This window comes from Aotus nancymaae, unplaced genomic scaffold (genome assembly GCF_030222135.1).
Source record: "Aotus nancymaae isolate 86718 unplaced genomic scaffold, 86718_ANA_hifiasm-v0.15.2.pri h1tg000058l, whole genome shotgun sequence".
NCBI lineage: Eukaryota > Metazoa > Chordata > Mammalia > Primates > Aotidae > Aotus > Aotus nancymaae.
Genome location: NW_026988472.1, coordinates 48,874,569 through 48,890,886, shown reverse-complemented (window position 1 = coordinate 48,890,886; position 16,318 = coordinate 48,874,569). Strand labels below are relative to the sequence as shown.

Genomic DNA, 16,318 nt, shown 5'->3' with positions numbered 1-16,318 from the left:
CTAGGTGCCCAGGCCCACCCCTGAAGAGTCCTGGGCAGGTCTTGAATGGATCCGGGCTCTGGGATTTTCACAGAGAGCCACAGGCTCTTTCGCTGGGTGGTAGCAGTGGGTCTACCTCTTGCTGGCTTAAGCACATGTGCTTGGGAAGGTGAAGGCTGGAAGCTGGGTGGCCCTTTGGCATTTTCCCCATTAACTTAGCCCGGCTGAGTTAGTGCAGAAGGGAAGTCTGCCTGATGTCCTTGAGCTGTGCCGGAGGAGAGGGAGCTGGGTTGGGAGGGTGGGGAAGGACGGGGGAGGGGACGGCAGCTCCTAGCGTAGCTGGGCTTGTCCTAGCCACTCGGTGCTGTCTCTGAAATCTGCATTAACAGTGCTGGGGACAGAGTCATCCATTTTTCTCACTTCACAGGCAAATTGCTGTAAGTTCAGCTTCTAAAAAGCATCTATAATTTCAAACACCCTAGGAAAAATTTCTTTTAAATATCACATTATAAATTATTTTCTAAAGCTTTGCAATTACCCTTTTTGGCTTTCCCCCTAAATATGCATTATAATATTAGTTTTCTTTACAGAGAAGTCTGCCTGCCACCTTGTCATTGACCCTGCTGTGGGCAGTTTCTCTTGAACCAGTCATGTGTTGCGAGTTGTTTTGTGGGGGCCTAATCGTGGATAGGGTTGATTCATGTCATTTCCTGCCTCTTTGCTGGCAGCCCTAAACCCTCTTGTGAATCTAATTACGTCCACTAAGCTTGCATTCAGGAGCAGCTTAGCAGCAGAGGGGAGGGTTTTTTGCAGCAGGCTGTAAGGGTTTGTGAGACCATGTGGCGTGGTCCTGCATTTGAAGAGAAGAGGCTGCACGTCGAGGGGCAGCACTGATGTTTGCCAGGAGCAAGTTTCTTACACCATGCGTGCCCTCGTGGGCGTTGCTGAGATGCCCTGACTGCTGCTGCAAGCCCAGATTGTGCTGTGCCCCCCTCTGCTGCTGGTTCCTTGGAGCTGTCCTGGAGCAGGTGGCCCTGCGGCCCCAAGGTTGATTAGCACAGATGTTCCGGGAGCTGCTACTCGAAACAGTGTGGCAGCAGTAAGGGGCCATCCAAGACGTCAGCAGGTTTACACCCCCACCTACCCACCTGTAGCACCCCACCCCCTCCAGAGCTACTCTGGAGGCAGAAATGGTGTGTGGTCAGACGGAGGGCATGCTCCTTAGTGGGGACACTGGAGGACGTCAGGTGAAACCCATGCCTTCGAGTCTGTCTGATGTCTTTGTCTGTGATTCAGGAGTGGGTATTTCTATTCTGTGAGCATTTGGGGGCTTCTGGCTGTTTGCTACTGTGTTTATTTTATTGTTAAAACAAGGAGACCCTGACTTATTTGGGCTATTTTCCATTATTGTTTTTATTTCATTTATTTATTTTATTATGAGTGAAGGAAGGAAGGAAGGGAGAGAGGATGGGAAGAAGGAAGGATGAGATCTCGCTCTGTTGCCCAGGCTGGAGTGCGGTGGCTACTGACAGACAGCCTCAAACTCCTGGGCTCAAGCGATCCTCCTGCCTCAGCCTACTGAGTAGCTGGGACTACAGGTGCATGCCACCATGCCAAGCTTTTTGGTTTTACTTTTTATTTGATTTTCTTTTTTCTTTTTGTTTTTAGACAGAGTCTCCTTCTGTTGCCCAGGCTGGAGTGCAGTGGCAAGATCTCAGCTCATTGCAACCTCCACCTCCCAGGTTCAAGCGATTCTTGTGCCTCAGCCTCCCCAGCAGCTGGGACTACAGGCGTGTGCCACCACGCCTAGCTAATTTTTGTATTTTTAGTAGGGACGGGGTTTCAACGTGTTGCCCAGGCTGGTCTTGAACTCCTGGCCTCAAGAGATCTGCCCCACTCGACCTGCCAAAGTGCTGGGATTACAGGCGTGAGCCACCGCACCCAACCAACTTACTGTTTTTATTAAGTAAAATCAGGAGGAAAAACTACATTGATCAGAATTGTTTTATTTTGGGGAAAGTTACTTCTACTGGGGTTTTGCCTTAGTGTGTGGTTTAGGTAATTTAATCAGATGAATCAATGTTTGCAAATAGTGGTGGTTTCTAATATGGTAAGACTTACAGAGAATGTTTAGCTTATTTTTGTGTTTGTTCGGGGTCTCTGGAGGACCTGTGAATGCTGCGCAGTGGGATCCACACTGTACAGGTTAAGTTTATTTTGAGGTTCGAGGAATCGAGAAGTTAGTATTAGCATTATCAATGAAGTTTAAATGACTTTTATTTTTTTTATGGGTTCTGTAAATGGAGTAGAGTTTTATTTTTAAAAATGGAGCATTTCTAATGAGATCCACCAAATCGAAAGCCTGAGCTTAGGAGAAAAGGTTCATCTACACTGGTTGAATTCCTAGTTTGCTATTGGGTTGGAAAGAAGAGTGTTCTGGTGAGATTTTGAGAGCAGACCCTGGAATGTCCTCTCTTGAGACTTGAGGGCACAGGGATCTGGGGACAGGTCTTGGCAGCTGTTGTCTGGGAAGCGGTGTCCTGTGAGAGGCAGCAGCCCAGCAGACACCGAGGGCCCCTGGGCTCGCATGCTGACCTCTTAATGGGCTTGGCAGGGCAGGGGGCCTGCATGTGGTTTCTGTCCAGTGTGCCACTTACCCTTGTAGTCACCCCTAAGGGACAGGTAGATGAGGCCTTTGCAGGTTGAGAAGCTCCGAGAGACTGTCTGTCCCACATGGAACACACTGAGCATGTCCCCCTCTGTCCATCGTGTCCTTGGCTGTGGTGGCACTGGCATGCTGTGGCACGCTCTGCTCTGCACTGGCCAGTTAGTCCAGATGGAGACAGACACACTTTCAGTGTGTTGCCAAGGGGCAGAGAGAGGTGATATTGGCAGAGCCATGAGCGATGGCTGCCCGACAGCTGATAAAGGTGGAGTAAATGTCGCCTCTTCTTAGAACTGTCACCTCAAGCGTGGTTACCACTAAGACCCCTTGGTTCCCAGGTGGGAGAGTTTTGGGGAGAAGAAATGAAGTACCTGACACAGCCTTGGCCCTTTCTACAAAGTGAGGAACTTAGTTTATCTGTAAAGAAAGCCTGTTTTGTTTTTTGTTTGTTTGTTTTAATATGACTTGCTAATTTATTCACACAAAGAAAATGCTCAATAATGAAAACAACTTCATCCCATGCCTCTTTCTCACCCAGACACACTCACACCCATCCTGTCCCCAGCTGCAGGACGTGTTTCTATGTCTTGGCTATCTCAAGGTACTTTTAAAACCAAGTCCTCATAAAAACCGTTTAGAATAGTTGCCTGATAAGTTGGTTTTATTGCTGAAGAAAGCCTGTTTGTGACGGTTAGAGTCCAAAGGCCTTTGGAATGGAATGAAATGGCATGTTGAAGGAGAGTGCTCAGAAGGGTTTGTTGGGTGGTAGTCATGACCGCATTGATAGGGCTATGAAATGGGCTGATGAAATCACTCGGGGAGTTCCGGCGTCCAGACCATGCTTTGGTAAGGTAGCCAGCGTCGTCGACAGGGCAGGTGGCTACAGCTCTCTGAACCACAAAGGGTGGTTGTGCCATCGACTCTTGCTGATAGTGTGTGCTTGCCTTTAATAATAAGGAAAGCAAACTCATTGCCCTGCAGCTATAGTAAATGACAAAAAAAGAGGAAGGAATCAGATCTTTCTTCATCGATTTCACTGCTTTGATTTGCCAACTATGACCTGGTAGTTTATTAAATGTAAAGACCCAGAGGAAAGTTCTCTGGCTCAATGCTCTTGCAAAGCAAAGGATGCCTTCTCCTCTCGGTGAGAAGATAAGTGATCAAATAAGGGAAGATTTTTATCGGCCATTTGGCATATGTTGATGACCGCACGTGAGTGGACATCTGGCTTACCATAGTAACCACAGGTGCGGGGGTATCTAATAGTTCTCTGAATGTATGATCTGGAAAAAGTTCGGAGTAAAAGCACAGGCTTCCTTTGGAGGAATGTTATTTAGTTGTAATAGCATTTCACTACCGCCACATTCAGCTAACCTGTGGTGGTAGTGCCTGTAAATTCACATTCAGAGGAATTCGTGGACTTTTCCCCCCGCCGATTTTGCCGCTGAGTTTCGTCTCTTTTCATGGTCCGGGCTCATGTTTCTTTGCTGCACTGCGACTCTAAAGTCCCTTCTGTTGTTTACTTTCCCTAAACCTTGTACCTCTTCTCTAGGCCTTGTTTTTTGTTTTTCTACGAAGAATATCTTCTTAACTCTCCTAGTACCTTGAGTAACCATGGGCTCTGGGAAGGGAATTTGAGGACAAATTGAGTAAAAATGCGGTAAATTGTTATGGGCTTTATGTAATGAGCAGAACTCCAGAAAGGGCTGGGTGGGGGTATTGTTTGCCGAGATCTTCTAGTGGGCAGAATTCCAGAAAGGGCTAGGGGAGATTGTTTCTTGAAATCTCTTTCCCTTCACTTTGCATCTATTTATGTGACTAGAACGCTTTATACATAGCATTTAGAGGACCACAGTCTGCAATCTCTTGTTGCTTTTTTTTGGTATGGCTTTTGCCATGTGTATACTGATATGTTGACTCAACAAGTGGGACTTTTTGTGTCTTCATTCTTATATGCGCGGCATTCATCCTCAGGGCTATATAAAATTAGTCATGTTAATGGCTGCACACTTGAATGTGCTGAGTTTCTTTGCCAACAAATTCATTGTGTTGAAACCAATTGTGGTTTACAATCCAGCCAGAAAATTGTGTGGGTACCCTTTTGAAAACACCAAGCTGAATGTTGATGTTTTAGTGAAGTGATTGGACACTTGGGGGATATATATGGTTGAACATTAGTGGTTCGGATACTGGGAGAGACATCTTTTATTTCCTTTTCTTTCCATCAGTAATGGGTTTATAGAAATGAAGGTTACAGAAGTTAATGGGGAAAACCAATCATTCGCATCTGCTCCACTCCTCTGTTCTGTGGCGCTCGGTTCTGCCTGTGGATTCTGTGGCATTCCTCGGCGATCTTTTCTGCTATAGGACCCAGACTGAACACCAGAGGCTGAGGCCAGAGGCAGGGCAGGCTCTTGCTAGGGGTGAGGTGGGCAGGCTGGCTGGGCAGAGAGCAACGCTGGGGCTTTCATCCACGTGAACGCTGCTGCTGGGCCCTGGCATTTGCTTACAATGCGGCTCTGATGTCTCAGTTTCAGCTACTTAGGTCATTTGGGAATTTTTATCTTGCCTCAGTTCTCTTCATGTATAAAAGCAGGAACTACTTGCCTCTTATCTCCTAGGACCATAGACTTTATCAGCATGATGTCACCATTCACGCAGGCATTGCCCGCACCAGTGCCCGGGAAGAGGCACTCTGTGTATAAATCGTCCCACAGTGCCCTTGGGGGCCGACACTTTCTTGTAGAAAATACACGCGGAGTTAACCATTTCTAGAGTGCTCTGGCGTATTTGTGTACATTCATGTGATGTATGTGAGAAGCACTCCCACCATGTGGTTACAATCATTCCTTTAGTTCCCGCCTTCCGGGAGCTTGCAGCTGAGTGGGCTGAGGAGCTCTCACAAGTGCGGACTCAAAGAGGAAGGAAGGGTGGAAGCCGATCCAGGAAAATTTTTGTCAAGGACAGGCCAGTGGAGCCATCCTTTGCAGCTGAGCCAGGTTTGAGAGGCAGATATAAACGTCTGCTAGCCGTACCAGGTGTTCCAAAGCTGGAAACCACAGATGGAAGTCCTAGTGAGACTAGCAGACGGGAGGCAAGCGAAAGGGAGGCTTGGGAAAGGGAAGTGGAAACACAGCTTGGCTCACACAGAGCTGCTCAGGTGGTGCAGACACTCCTGGCCCACTGCAGCCCACACTTCCTAGGTCTTGGGGACCTGAGAATTTTCTTTATCTCCCAAGACCCCAGATGCTACAGATGCTGCTGGCCCAGGGAACATGCTCTGAGAACCCGTGGACTAGACCACAGAGAACCCGGGAGCATGGACTTCCTTCTGGGGAACCTGGTAGCAGCTGATCGTTCTGGAGTGAGGGGAAGAGCTGGCCAGAGCTGTGTTACATGCAGGGAGACTGATCTGGCAGGAGGTGTAGACTGGGAGAGAAAGAAGCCTTCCAGAGGACTGGCAGGAAAAGGAAGGAAGCGGAATCAGAGCCAGGGTTTATTTGATGTTTACAGGGAGGTGGTTTTTGTTTAAAGGATTAGAAGAGTGTGAGCAATTGCCAGGTAAATTCCTCTCTCCCCAGACCCTGGGGGCTGACATCGGGAAGCTTGTCGCAGTCACTGAGGCCGCCAGAGTGTTTTCAGTACTTCCCATCCTGGCTCTGTATCTGCAAGGCCTTTCCAACTGCGGACTCTTCTTTCAAACCCTCCCCTTCCTTATCTCCAAGAAGCTCCTAGAAACCATTATTTATTTGTTTTCCCACAAAACCTTCCTCAGCTCCCAGTGTAGGCCAAAAGGCCCCCACCTATGCAATCCCCCCATCCCCCATCGCAATTTCCAGGCAGGGAGACCAACTGGGCCTGTGTTTCAGACCTTAGGATCCCAGCAGCCAAGGCGCCTCCCCTCCCAACCCCTGCCTTGGCCTCCAGCCAGCACTCTTACTGTGCACTTAATTAGCTGGGGGCACGGAACACAAACTATTTGTCTTGGGAGGCGGTGCTTCTTTGCTTTCTTCTAAAAGGTTAGGAAAATAACCCAACATTCGTGATTTTTTTTTTTTTTTTTTTTTTTTTTTAGTTTGAGGGAAGGGAAGAAATTCTGCTCTTTGTGAATAATAAAGATTTCATTGAAGCAGTTCTTGTAATAATTCCATTTAAAAATAAAACAGGATATTTGATATCTAATCTGTTGTTCGTTCTTTTTTTAGAGATGGAGTCTGGCTCTGTCATCCAGGCAGAAGTGGAGTGGTGCAGTCAGCTCACTGCAGCCTTGAACTCCTGGGCTCAAACATACATCTCTTGTTCTTAATATTCAGTGACATCCTAGCATTTTTTATATTTGTGATCTATACACTGTGCTTAAAAAAAAAAAAAACCCAAAACACTACCTAGCATATCAAATTACTCTAGAAAATTGAAGTAAGTTTCAATTAACTTTGGTGTACAATCTGTGGGAAGGGATTTCAGGGGAATCCACCATTAGAATGAATAGTTCCATGTGGAGTACAGAAAACTCAGTATTGTCAATATCACGGTGTTTTGTTATATGAAAGGAATCGTGTGCATTGATTAAAGATTATGTTTTGGAAGAATGATAATGGCATGGGCCAGGTGTGATGGCTTATGCCTGTAATCCCAGCATTTTGGGAGGCCGAGGTGGAAGGATTGCTTGAGCCTAGGAGTTCAAGACCAGCCTGGATGACATAATGAGACCCCATCTCTTTAAAATTTTTTTAAGTTAAATAAATATAATATAACACCTACATATAACTTTATTGATTTTAAAATATAATGGCTTGGGAGAATGGTCATAAAACCAGGCCGACTGGTTAAAGAAAGGCACTTGTCAAGTCTGCAGGATGAAAGGGAATGCACAGAAACGTGTCTTTCCTGCACGTGAGACCCACAGTTCTAGGGACAAGGTAGTTTACAGCCTTGAAAGAGTGTGTGGCTTTTGCAGGAGGAAACACCACAGTCTTCAGTCTACGGAAGTCCTTCTGGGAGCCCTTGAAACTGAGCCAGAGGGACTGTGAGTGTAGGCAGGCTCTAGGTGGCGCCAGAGCACTCTGTCCCCAACTCCATGGGTCTGTGATTGAGCGACCTGAGTGCAGGGGCTGAAGGTCCCTTGCTTCTCCTTATCAACGCCAATCCAGCTGTTTCATAGGTGCCAACAGAAACCAGTCTGACCCTGGCTTAGTCCCCAAGTATATTTATTATGCACCAGGAAATTCAGAGGACTTGGGACAAAAAGCATCTATATTTTAGTAAATTTTCACTGTCCACAGTAACCAAGGCATCTTCAGTTAAAACAGAAAGAGTATAAGTCTTTTCACTGTGTGTCTTCATTTGCTTATTTAAAAAAATTTCCCTATGCCAGGTGCAGGGTCTCATGCCTGTAATCCTGGCACTTTGAAAGGCTAAGGCAGGCAGATTGCTTGAGTCTAGGAGTGTGAGACCAGCCTGGGCAATATATTGAGACTCCCATCTCTCGTTATACAAAAAGTTAGCTAGGTGTGGTGGTGCATGTCTGTGGTCCCAGCTACATGAGAGGCTGAGGCAGGAGGATCATTTGAGCCCAGGAGGTCAAGGCTGCAGTGAGCCATGATCGTGCCACTGTACTCCAGCCTCGGTGGCAGAGGGGAGATCCTGTCTCCCCCACCAAAAAAAACAACAGCCATAATTTGCATAAGAACTGCTGACTATGTCATCTTGAAATCAACATATATGTCTATGTATTATCTTTTTAGAAAGGAGCTTCTGGGTTTGTTTCCATTTTTTCATTGCCTCATAGAGCATTGCTCATTCTCTTCAGACAGTTTTCAAAGATGTAAACCAGGTAAGATGCATTTTATGAAGGCGTGGAAGTCTCACTTCCATGCCAGGTTCCCTGCCTGCCTGCGACAGCTCCCACCCAAGCTGCCTTCTGCACATGCGTTCCTGTCCATGGGAAGCCCTCTTCCATGCCATCAGCCTCCCTGGCTGTGATGCCCCAGTTCCGACTCTCCTGTCTTCCTCTTTCCCTGTCCTGTATTTTGACCTCAACCCTGTGTCTCTTTGTCCCTGCCGATGGACACATCTGATATGTCCCATAGCTATCGGAGGTGCACAATATACACTTTGGGGTTTTTTTGTTGTTGTTAATTATGGTAAAAATACACGTAAAATTTACCATCCTAACCTTTGTAATGTTCAATAGTGTTAAGTGTATTCATGTCATGCAGCCAATCTCCAGAAACTTATTTCATCTTGCAAAACAGAGACTCTATGCGCATTAAACAGCAACTTCTTATTCTCCCCTCCCCCCCCCATTCTACTTTCTGCATTCGTGATTTTGATGAATCAGGTATCTCATATGAGTTGAAACATACAGTATTTGTCCTTTTGTAACTGGCTAATGTCACATAGCATACGGTTCCCAAGGGTCTTCCATATTGTAGCACGTGTCAGAATTTCCTTTTTATTGCCAAGTAATATTCCATTGTATGGATAGACCACATTTTGTTTGTCCATCTGCCATCCATGGAACAGTAAACGTTTTGACTAAATGGCCCGCTGTTAAAGTCCATATTAGCTATAAGCTGAATATCGTCATTATAGAATAAACTTCTAAGGTAAAAGAGTCAATCTGAAATGATATTATTATTACAATTTTATTTTAAAACATATTCAGATTTAAACAGAATGACATTTTGGTCCAGGAATGGGACTGTTTAGCCCTCTCAGCTGCTAGAGGGCTTCTGTGATCACTGCCTTATTCATTCACAACCCCGTATTCTTATTTTAGCCTAAGGCCTGTGGAAGGTTGAAATGTGTTTTGGGTTTTTTGGCTAACTGCTAGCATAGGTTAATGTTACCACCAAGCCACTGTCTCCTCTGATGTAACTGACCAAGCTAAAGGGCTAATTTCTCTTCATACTTGGATTTAAGGAATCAGTGCATGGGAATGATTCATTTTCTTTGAAACAGTTCTGCAAACTGAAGCTGGGTGTACATGGGGAGGAAGGTACTTCCTGAAGCAGATTTTCAGAAGCAGATTTAAGACTGAGCATGGTGGCACCTGTAATCTCAGTGCTTTCGGAGGCTGAGACAGGAGAGTTGCTTGAGGCCAGGAGTTTGAAACCAGCCTGGGCAACATAGCAAGACCCCATCTCTACAAAAAATTAAAATTAAAAACTATTTTATTTTTAAAAGCAGATTTAAGATGATTATTCTCCATTTTGATCATCTTTGCTGCATGAAAAGTTGCCCCAAAATTAATGGTGTCAAATAGAATTTCTAGCTGTAAAATTGTATGAGCACAAAGCAAGTGGCCTATATGGAGGTACTCAGAAGCATGCTATGTGTTAGGGCTGGTTATTTCAATATTAAAAATATGCTCTAGAAAATCTCCAAAAGGTAGTTATCTGCACGTTATGGAAGGGTTGGGCAGAGAGGCGGTGTAAACAGTCACTGTGCTAGGGTCACGGGCATCAGGCAGTCGTAGGCGGGTAGCAGCGTTCCTGCCATGCAGATGAGATGGGGTGACTACATCTCTAAGGCTGTGCTCCAGCTGCAGGCCTGCAGTTGGTCCATATTTGTGCTGCCCATGCAGTAGTCACTACCCACACGTGGCCAGTGAGCACTCACAGTGTGGCCAGAATGACTAAGGAACTGACCTTTGGATGTTGTCACTTTAAATCAATTAACCATTTATTAATAAGGATAAGTGACCTTCTTCCCTCATGACTCGTCAGTGGCTCTACCCGGGATTGATGTGCATCTGTCCAGGGCCAAAGCCAGGAATAGAGGCAGGGCACAGCAGGGACTCACTCTCTCCCTTCCCCCATGACAGGGGCCTCTGCGGGGCTGGCTTGAGCAGCAGCAGATGCCCAAAAGCTTTGGGGCTTAGTTCTGGCCGCCAGCTGGGTTCCTCAGTCTTTTTCCACATCGCCTCTGCAGGGGCCATACGTGCAAGTGACTTCCTTCTCTCCTGTGTCTGGTGTGTGGGCCAGGAGGTTGGGCGACAGCAGGGGCTGTCTGCTGTCGCTGTCCATACGGCCTTTCCGTGTGGCTCACTTGGGCTTCCTCGTGTCATGGCGTCACAAGGTCACTGGATTCCTCATAATCTATCACACGTATAAATTTTTTAGGCGACAGGGTCTTGCTCTGTCACCCAGGCTGGAGTGCAGTAGCACGAAAACAGCTCACTATAACCTCAACCTCCTGGGCTCAAGTCATCCTCCCGCCTCAGCCTCCCTAGTAGCTACAACCACAGGCGCACACCATCACGTCTGGCTGGATTTTTAATTTTGTGCAGAGTTGGGGTCTTGCTATGCTTTTCAGGCTGATCTCAAACTCCTGGCTGAAAGCAATCCTCCCACGCCAGTCTCTCAAAGCACTAGGATTACAGGTGTGAGCCACAGCACCCAGCCATTTGCATGCATACTTTGTGAGAACAAAATCTGTTGCTAATATTCTTATATGTGCTTGAGCTAATGATAGTTTATCTGGGAGAACTTTTATTGTACCCATGGAGAGCTGCCGTCCCTCTAACTCAGCTAGTAGCCCAGTTATTCCCGTAGCAGGGTTGAACTAGCGTCGTCCTGAGTGTCAGACGTTTTCTTTTCCTAGCCTTCTCTTTTTCTCCCCTTTCCTCCAGTTTCAGTCAGTCTAGTTTATTTTCTTCAGTAATTAACTATAAAGGAAGATGAAAGAAGTTGTGGATGTCATAGCACAGAGAAAGCCAGCTGAAAATGAAATTCACGTGGCCAGAACCTTCCTTACGAGGATTTTGAGAAATTCCATGAGGTACAGTCTGGGTTTTACAATTGCTTTACTTCCATGGGGTGCTGAATTTGTCTTTTATGCTTTGTCTTTGGTTCCTGGGAAACTGTCATAAAGTCGGCATGTTCCACATTTCGCCACCTATATACGTTTCCTCATTCAAATGATCTGAGTCCTCAAAAGGTTTGTGTTATAAATGCTTTTCAGTTTTATTTTGTAAGATGTTCTTTATTGCATAATATTCTTTAATGTTTTTGCCTGCTGGGAAAAAGTCTGATCTCCACAAAGCACTTCAAGAAGCCCACTTGAGCTCTTTCTCCATTCTTGATTGGGCTATCAGCAGTCAGTTCTATCCCAAATTAGAGAAAAGTAAAGCTGGCTTCCCATCCTGAAGCTGGATAAGTGAGCTTGGGAGGATCTCAGGCCCGGCAGTGTTCTGTCCGTCGGGATTTCTAACCAAACACACCTCATCACACCTGGGCAGGCGTGGCCAAGACACTAAGAAGCCACACATGGGATGGTGGGGACTGTGGCGGGGGAGCCCAGGAAAGCTCCTCCACGTTCAGGAGCCCTGGCTGAAGGGACTCTAGCCTTTTGGTGTGGGTCGTCATGACTCCCTGGGGGGATCTTTGGTTGACTCACAGGCTCAGGGGAAGATGCGGCTATTAGTCTTAGTTAACCAGAAGGTGGCTGTCTTTACTTTGTTACCTAGGTAAATAGAGATAAGCTGTCTGAACTCTGTGTGAGCCAGCTGCCTGGTGGACCCATATGCCTTTTCTCCAGCAAAAGATAGGAGATTCTGTTTGTGTTCATACTGGGCAACGGAGAGGGCAAAATTTGCTATTTATTTAGAATAAATGCTCTTTATTGATTTTTACATTTGTAAGATTTTAAATTGACAAATAACAGTTGTCCATATTTATGGAGGAACACATTTTAGAGATAAGGACTGGCTGGTCGTGGTGGCTCACGCCTGTAATCCCAGCACTTTGGGAGGCCAAGGTGACTAGATCACTTGAGGTCAGGAGTTTGAGACCAGCCTGGCCAACATGGTAAAACCTAGTCTCTGCTAAAAATGCACACAAAAAAAAACCAGCTGGGCATGATGATGAGCGCCTGTAATCCTAGCTACTTGGGAGGCTGAGGCAGGAGAATCACTTGAACCCAGGAGGCGGAGGTTGCAGTGAGCCAAGATCATGCCATTGCACTCCAGTCTGGGTGACAGTGAGACTCTGTCTCAAAAATAAAACAAAAATAAAGATAAGGGCTGCTGCACATGTGGAGCCTGTGATTCCCATTCTGCGTTAGGGCAAATGGATGGTGAACAAAAGTCTAAAAAGAAGGTGTGGGTGCAGATTCAGTGGGCAGCCCCTGAACATGGTGCCGTGTGCCTGCCTGAGTTGCTATGACCAGTGCCCATCTCTGCACTGTTTGGCACAAGCGTGCGCACTGTGTGCATTCTCTGAGCCCCCTGCACTGTTTGGCATGAGCGCACACGCGCTGTGTGCGGTCCCCGAGCCCCCTGCACTGTTTGACACGAGCGTGTGCCCTATGTGTGGTTCTCAAGCCCCCTGCACTGTTCGGCACGAGAGCACACGTGCTGTGTGCAGTCCCCAAGACCCCTGCACTGTTTGGCACGAGCATGTGCCCTGTGTGCGGTCCCCAAGACCCCTGCACTGTTCGGCACGAGAGCACACGCACTGTGTGTGGTTCCCAAGCCCCCTGCACTGTTTGGCACGAGAGCACGCACGCTGTGTGCGGTCCCCAAGCCCCCTGCGCTGTTTGGCACGAGAGCACGCGCGCTGTGTGGGGTCCCCAAGCCCCCTGCACTGTTCGGCACGAGAGCATGCGTGCTGTGTGGGGTCCCCAAGCCCCCTGCACTGTTTGGCATGAGAGCACGTGCGCTGTGTGTGGTCCCTGAGCCCCCTGCACTGTTTGACACGAGCGTGTGCCCTATGTGTGGTTCCCAAGCCCCCTGCACTGTTCAGCACGAGAGCACATGTGCTATGTGCGGTCCCCAAGACCCCTGCACTGTTTGGCACGAGCATGTGCCCTGTGTGCGGTCCCCAAGACCCCTGCACTGTTCGGCACGAGAGCACACGCGCTGTGTGCGGTCCCCAAGCCCCCTGCGCTGTTTGGCACGAGAGCACACGCGCTGTGTTCGGTTCCCAAGCCCCCTGCACTGTTCAGCACGAGAGCACGCGTGCTGTGTGGGGTCCCCAAGCCCCCTGCACTGTTCGGCATGAGAGCACGCGTGCTGTGTGGGGTCCCCAAGCCCCCTGCACTGTTCGGCACGAGAGCACACGCGCTGTGTGCGGTCCCCAAGCCCCCTGCGCTGTTTGGCACGAGAGCACGTGCGCTGTGTTCGGTTCCCAAGCCCCCTGCACTGTTTGGCATGAGAGCACGCGCGCTGTGTGCGGTCCCCAAGCCCCCTGCACTGTTTGGCATGAGCGCATGCCCTGTGTGCGGTCCCAAGTCGCCTGCACTGTTTGGCACGAGGGCGCGCGCTGTGTGCAGTCCCTGACCCCTGCCCCGCTGTGTTCTTTTCCAGGAGGAGCGAGCTCGGCTGGAGGCCTCACTCCTGGCATGCCACCAAGTTCTCTGACAGCCACCGTGAGCTAGCGGCCTCCCCATTCCCCTCCGCCAGCGGCTGCCCTTCCTGGTCCAGCCGACACCACGCAAGGTAGGTACCCAGTCCTGTCCAGGATGCCAGGTTTGTTCAGCCTTCTGCAGGCTCCCAGACCTTCCAACCTGTCAGGAGAGCACACTTCCTGACTGCAGAATGATTTTGATGTTTCTGATGAGATTGGACCACTGACACGTAATCACAGTTGGAGTGCTCTGAATTTTTCACTGAACAGGCAAGCGTGTGACACAAAATGAAATGGCAAGACAGGGCATGAGTGAGAAGGGGCGCATAGGACTTGGGTTTCAGCCAAGCTCCTTTGGGATTGGCCAGGTGGGATGCCAGGCAGTAGGGTTCTGAGCTGGTGGGGTGGCGTCCACAGCATCCTTCTCCTTTCCAGGGTTTTACGTGTGGACTGGAAGGCAGGAGATATATATGGGGCGGCAGGGCTCCCAAGAGGTTCTGTTAAGCTTTGGCAGCCTCTCCCCTCGACCCTCTTGGGGTTAGGGGCGGTATCCTTGCTAGTCTCCTGTTAAAAGGATGACAGTAACAGCAGATAGTCTGGTTTCGGTATCTGTGTGTGTGTGTTTGTGGGTGTGTGTGGGAGGGTGTGAGTGTGTATGTGTATTTCTAAATGTTTGTGTGTGTGTCCTTGTATGTGTATGTGTTCATGTGTCTATATGTGTTTGTGTGTGCCTATATGTGCGCATGTGTATCTGTATGTGAGTGTGTATGAGTGAGCATGTTTGTGTGTGTGTGTGTGCGTGCAGGCATGTGTGTGTGTTTGGAGTTAATGTAACCACTCCGTTTTTGGCTGTTAATAAATACTGGTCTTGACTGGGCACAGTGGTTCATGCCTATCATCCCAACACTTTAGGAGGCTAAGGTGGAAAGATTGCTTGAGTTCAAGACCACCCAGGACAACACAGCAAGACCCCTTATCTATTAAAAATAAGAAAGAATTAGTTGGGCATTGTGTGCACACCTGTAGTCCCAGCTACTCAGGAGACTGAGGGGGTAGGATCACTTGAGCCCAGGAGTTCAAGGCTGCAGTAAGCTATGATTGCACCACTGCACTCTAGCCTGGAAAACAGAGCAAGACCTCATCTCTTAAAAAAAAAGAAAAAAAATACTGGTCTGTAAAATTGCAAGGTAAAGATTTATATGATGTGAAGGAAGGACATCTGAAATATAACATTACCCCTAAAGTGACAAAAGATGATGACATTTAGAGCCCAGTGTGTTTTTGAGGGAAAAACAAACAAACACGGATTCTCAACTGAGTAGTAACACGTAAGTGAACAGTGGGCTTTTATTTTATTCCTGAAGTGACTGAAGGCAAGGACATCTCCATTAAGCCCATTCGGCAGTCTCTTGATGAAAGCAGCATGGGCACTGCCCTCATCTGTGTGGAAACAGTGCTCAGTGTTCTCTAGATCTGCTTGGGTTTGGGATCTCACAGAAAAATCCCCTTTGGAGTATTGGTGGGTAATCAGGAGCATGCCCCAGGTTTGAGGATACGTGGTCTGTTCTCATAGAAGATGGTAGGAAACCCGAACGGTCGTCTCCCTCCCTTGATGACGACAGAACATTCTCCAATGTTCTGTCCTGGTCCCACGGTTCTCTCATCCTTGCTCTCCCCCAACCTAGTGGAGCCACAGCTTTTTCCTCTTGAAGGGTGAACATCTCAGCTTTGTTGAGCTTTAAAGAAAGCATTTCACATTCTGGATAGTTTCACCATTGAGAGCTCTCGGTCACACAATTATTACCTTACAGAGGAATCAATGTCTCAACTCACCATTAATTTCATCCTCTTAGATGTCATCCTGCTTAGGAGCCTGTGTTTTTTGACATTAGGTCCAGTAACTCTCCAGGGTGTAACCAGTTAGCTGAAAGCTGAACATAGCAGCGTGTGGTGGTATTATTATTATTGAGATAAGGTCTCACTCTGTTGCCCAGGCTGGAGTGCTGTGGTGCTGTCACAGCTCACTGCAGCCTCAACCTCCCAGGCTCAAGCCATCTTCCCGCTTTAGCCTCCCAAGTAGCTGGAACTACAGGCATGCACCACCACATCCAGCCAATTTTTTAAAAAGTTTTTATAGAGATGGGGGAGTCTCACTATGTTGCTAAGTAAGGCCGGTCTCAAACTCCTGGCCTTGAGTCATCCTCTGGCCTCAAGTGAAACTCCTGCCTCAGCCTCTCAAAGCACTACGATTTCAGGTGTGAGCCACCAAACCTGGTCTGTAACAGGCCAGCTAGTAAATGTTTTTGGCTTTGTGGGCCACACA

The 16,318-nt window shown here is 47.8% G+C and overlaps 1 protein-coding gene across 1 annotated transcript in view; it reads left to right on the top strand.

Moving 5' to 3' along the window:
• The window catches only part of SHROOM2 (shroom family member 2), a 166,903-nt gene that overhangs the window by 89,171 nt on the left and 61,414 nt on the right, over positions 1 to 16,318 (top strand). Inside the window, exon 3 of the mRNA XM_021671559.2 lies at positions 13,956 to 14,087. Within this exon, the coding sequence (XP_021527234.2) occupies positions 13,956 to 14,087 (132 nt within the window). The remainder of the gene's footprint in view (positions 1 to 13,955; positions 14,088 to 16,318) is intronic.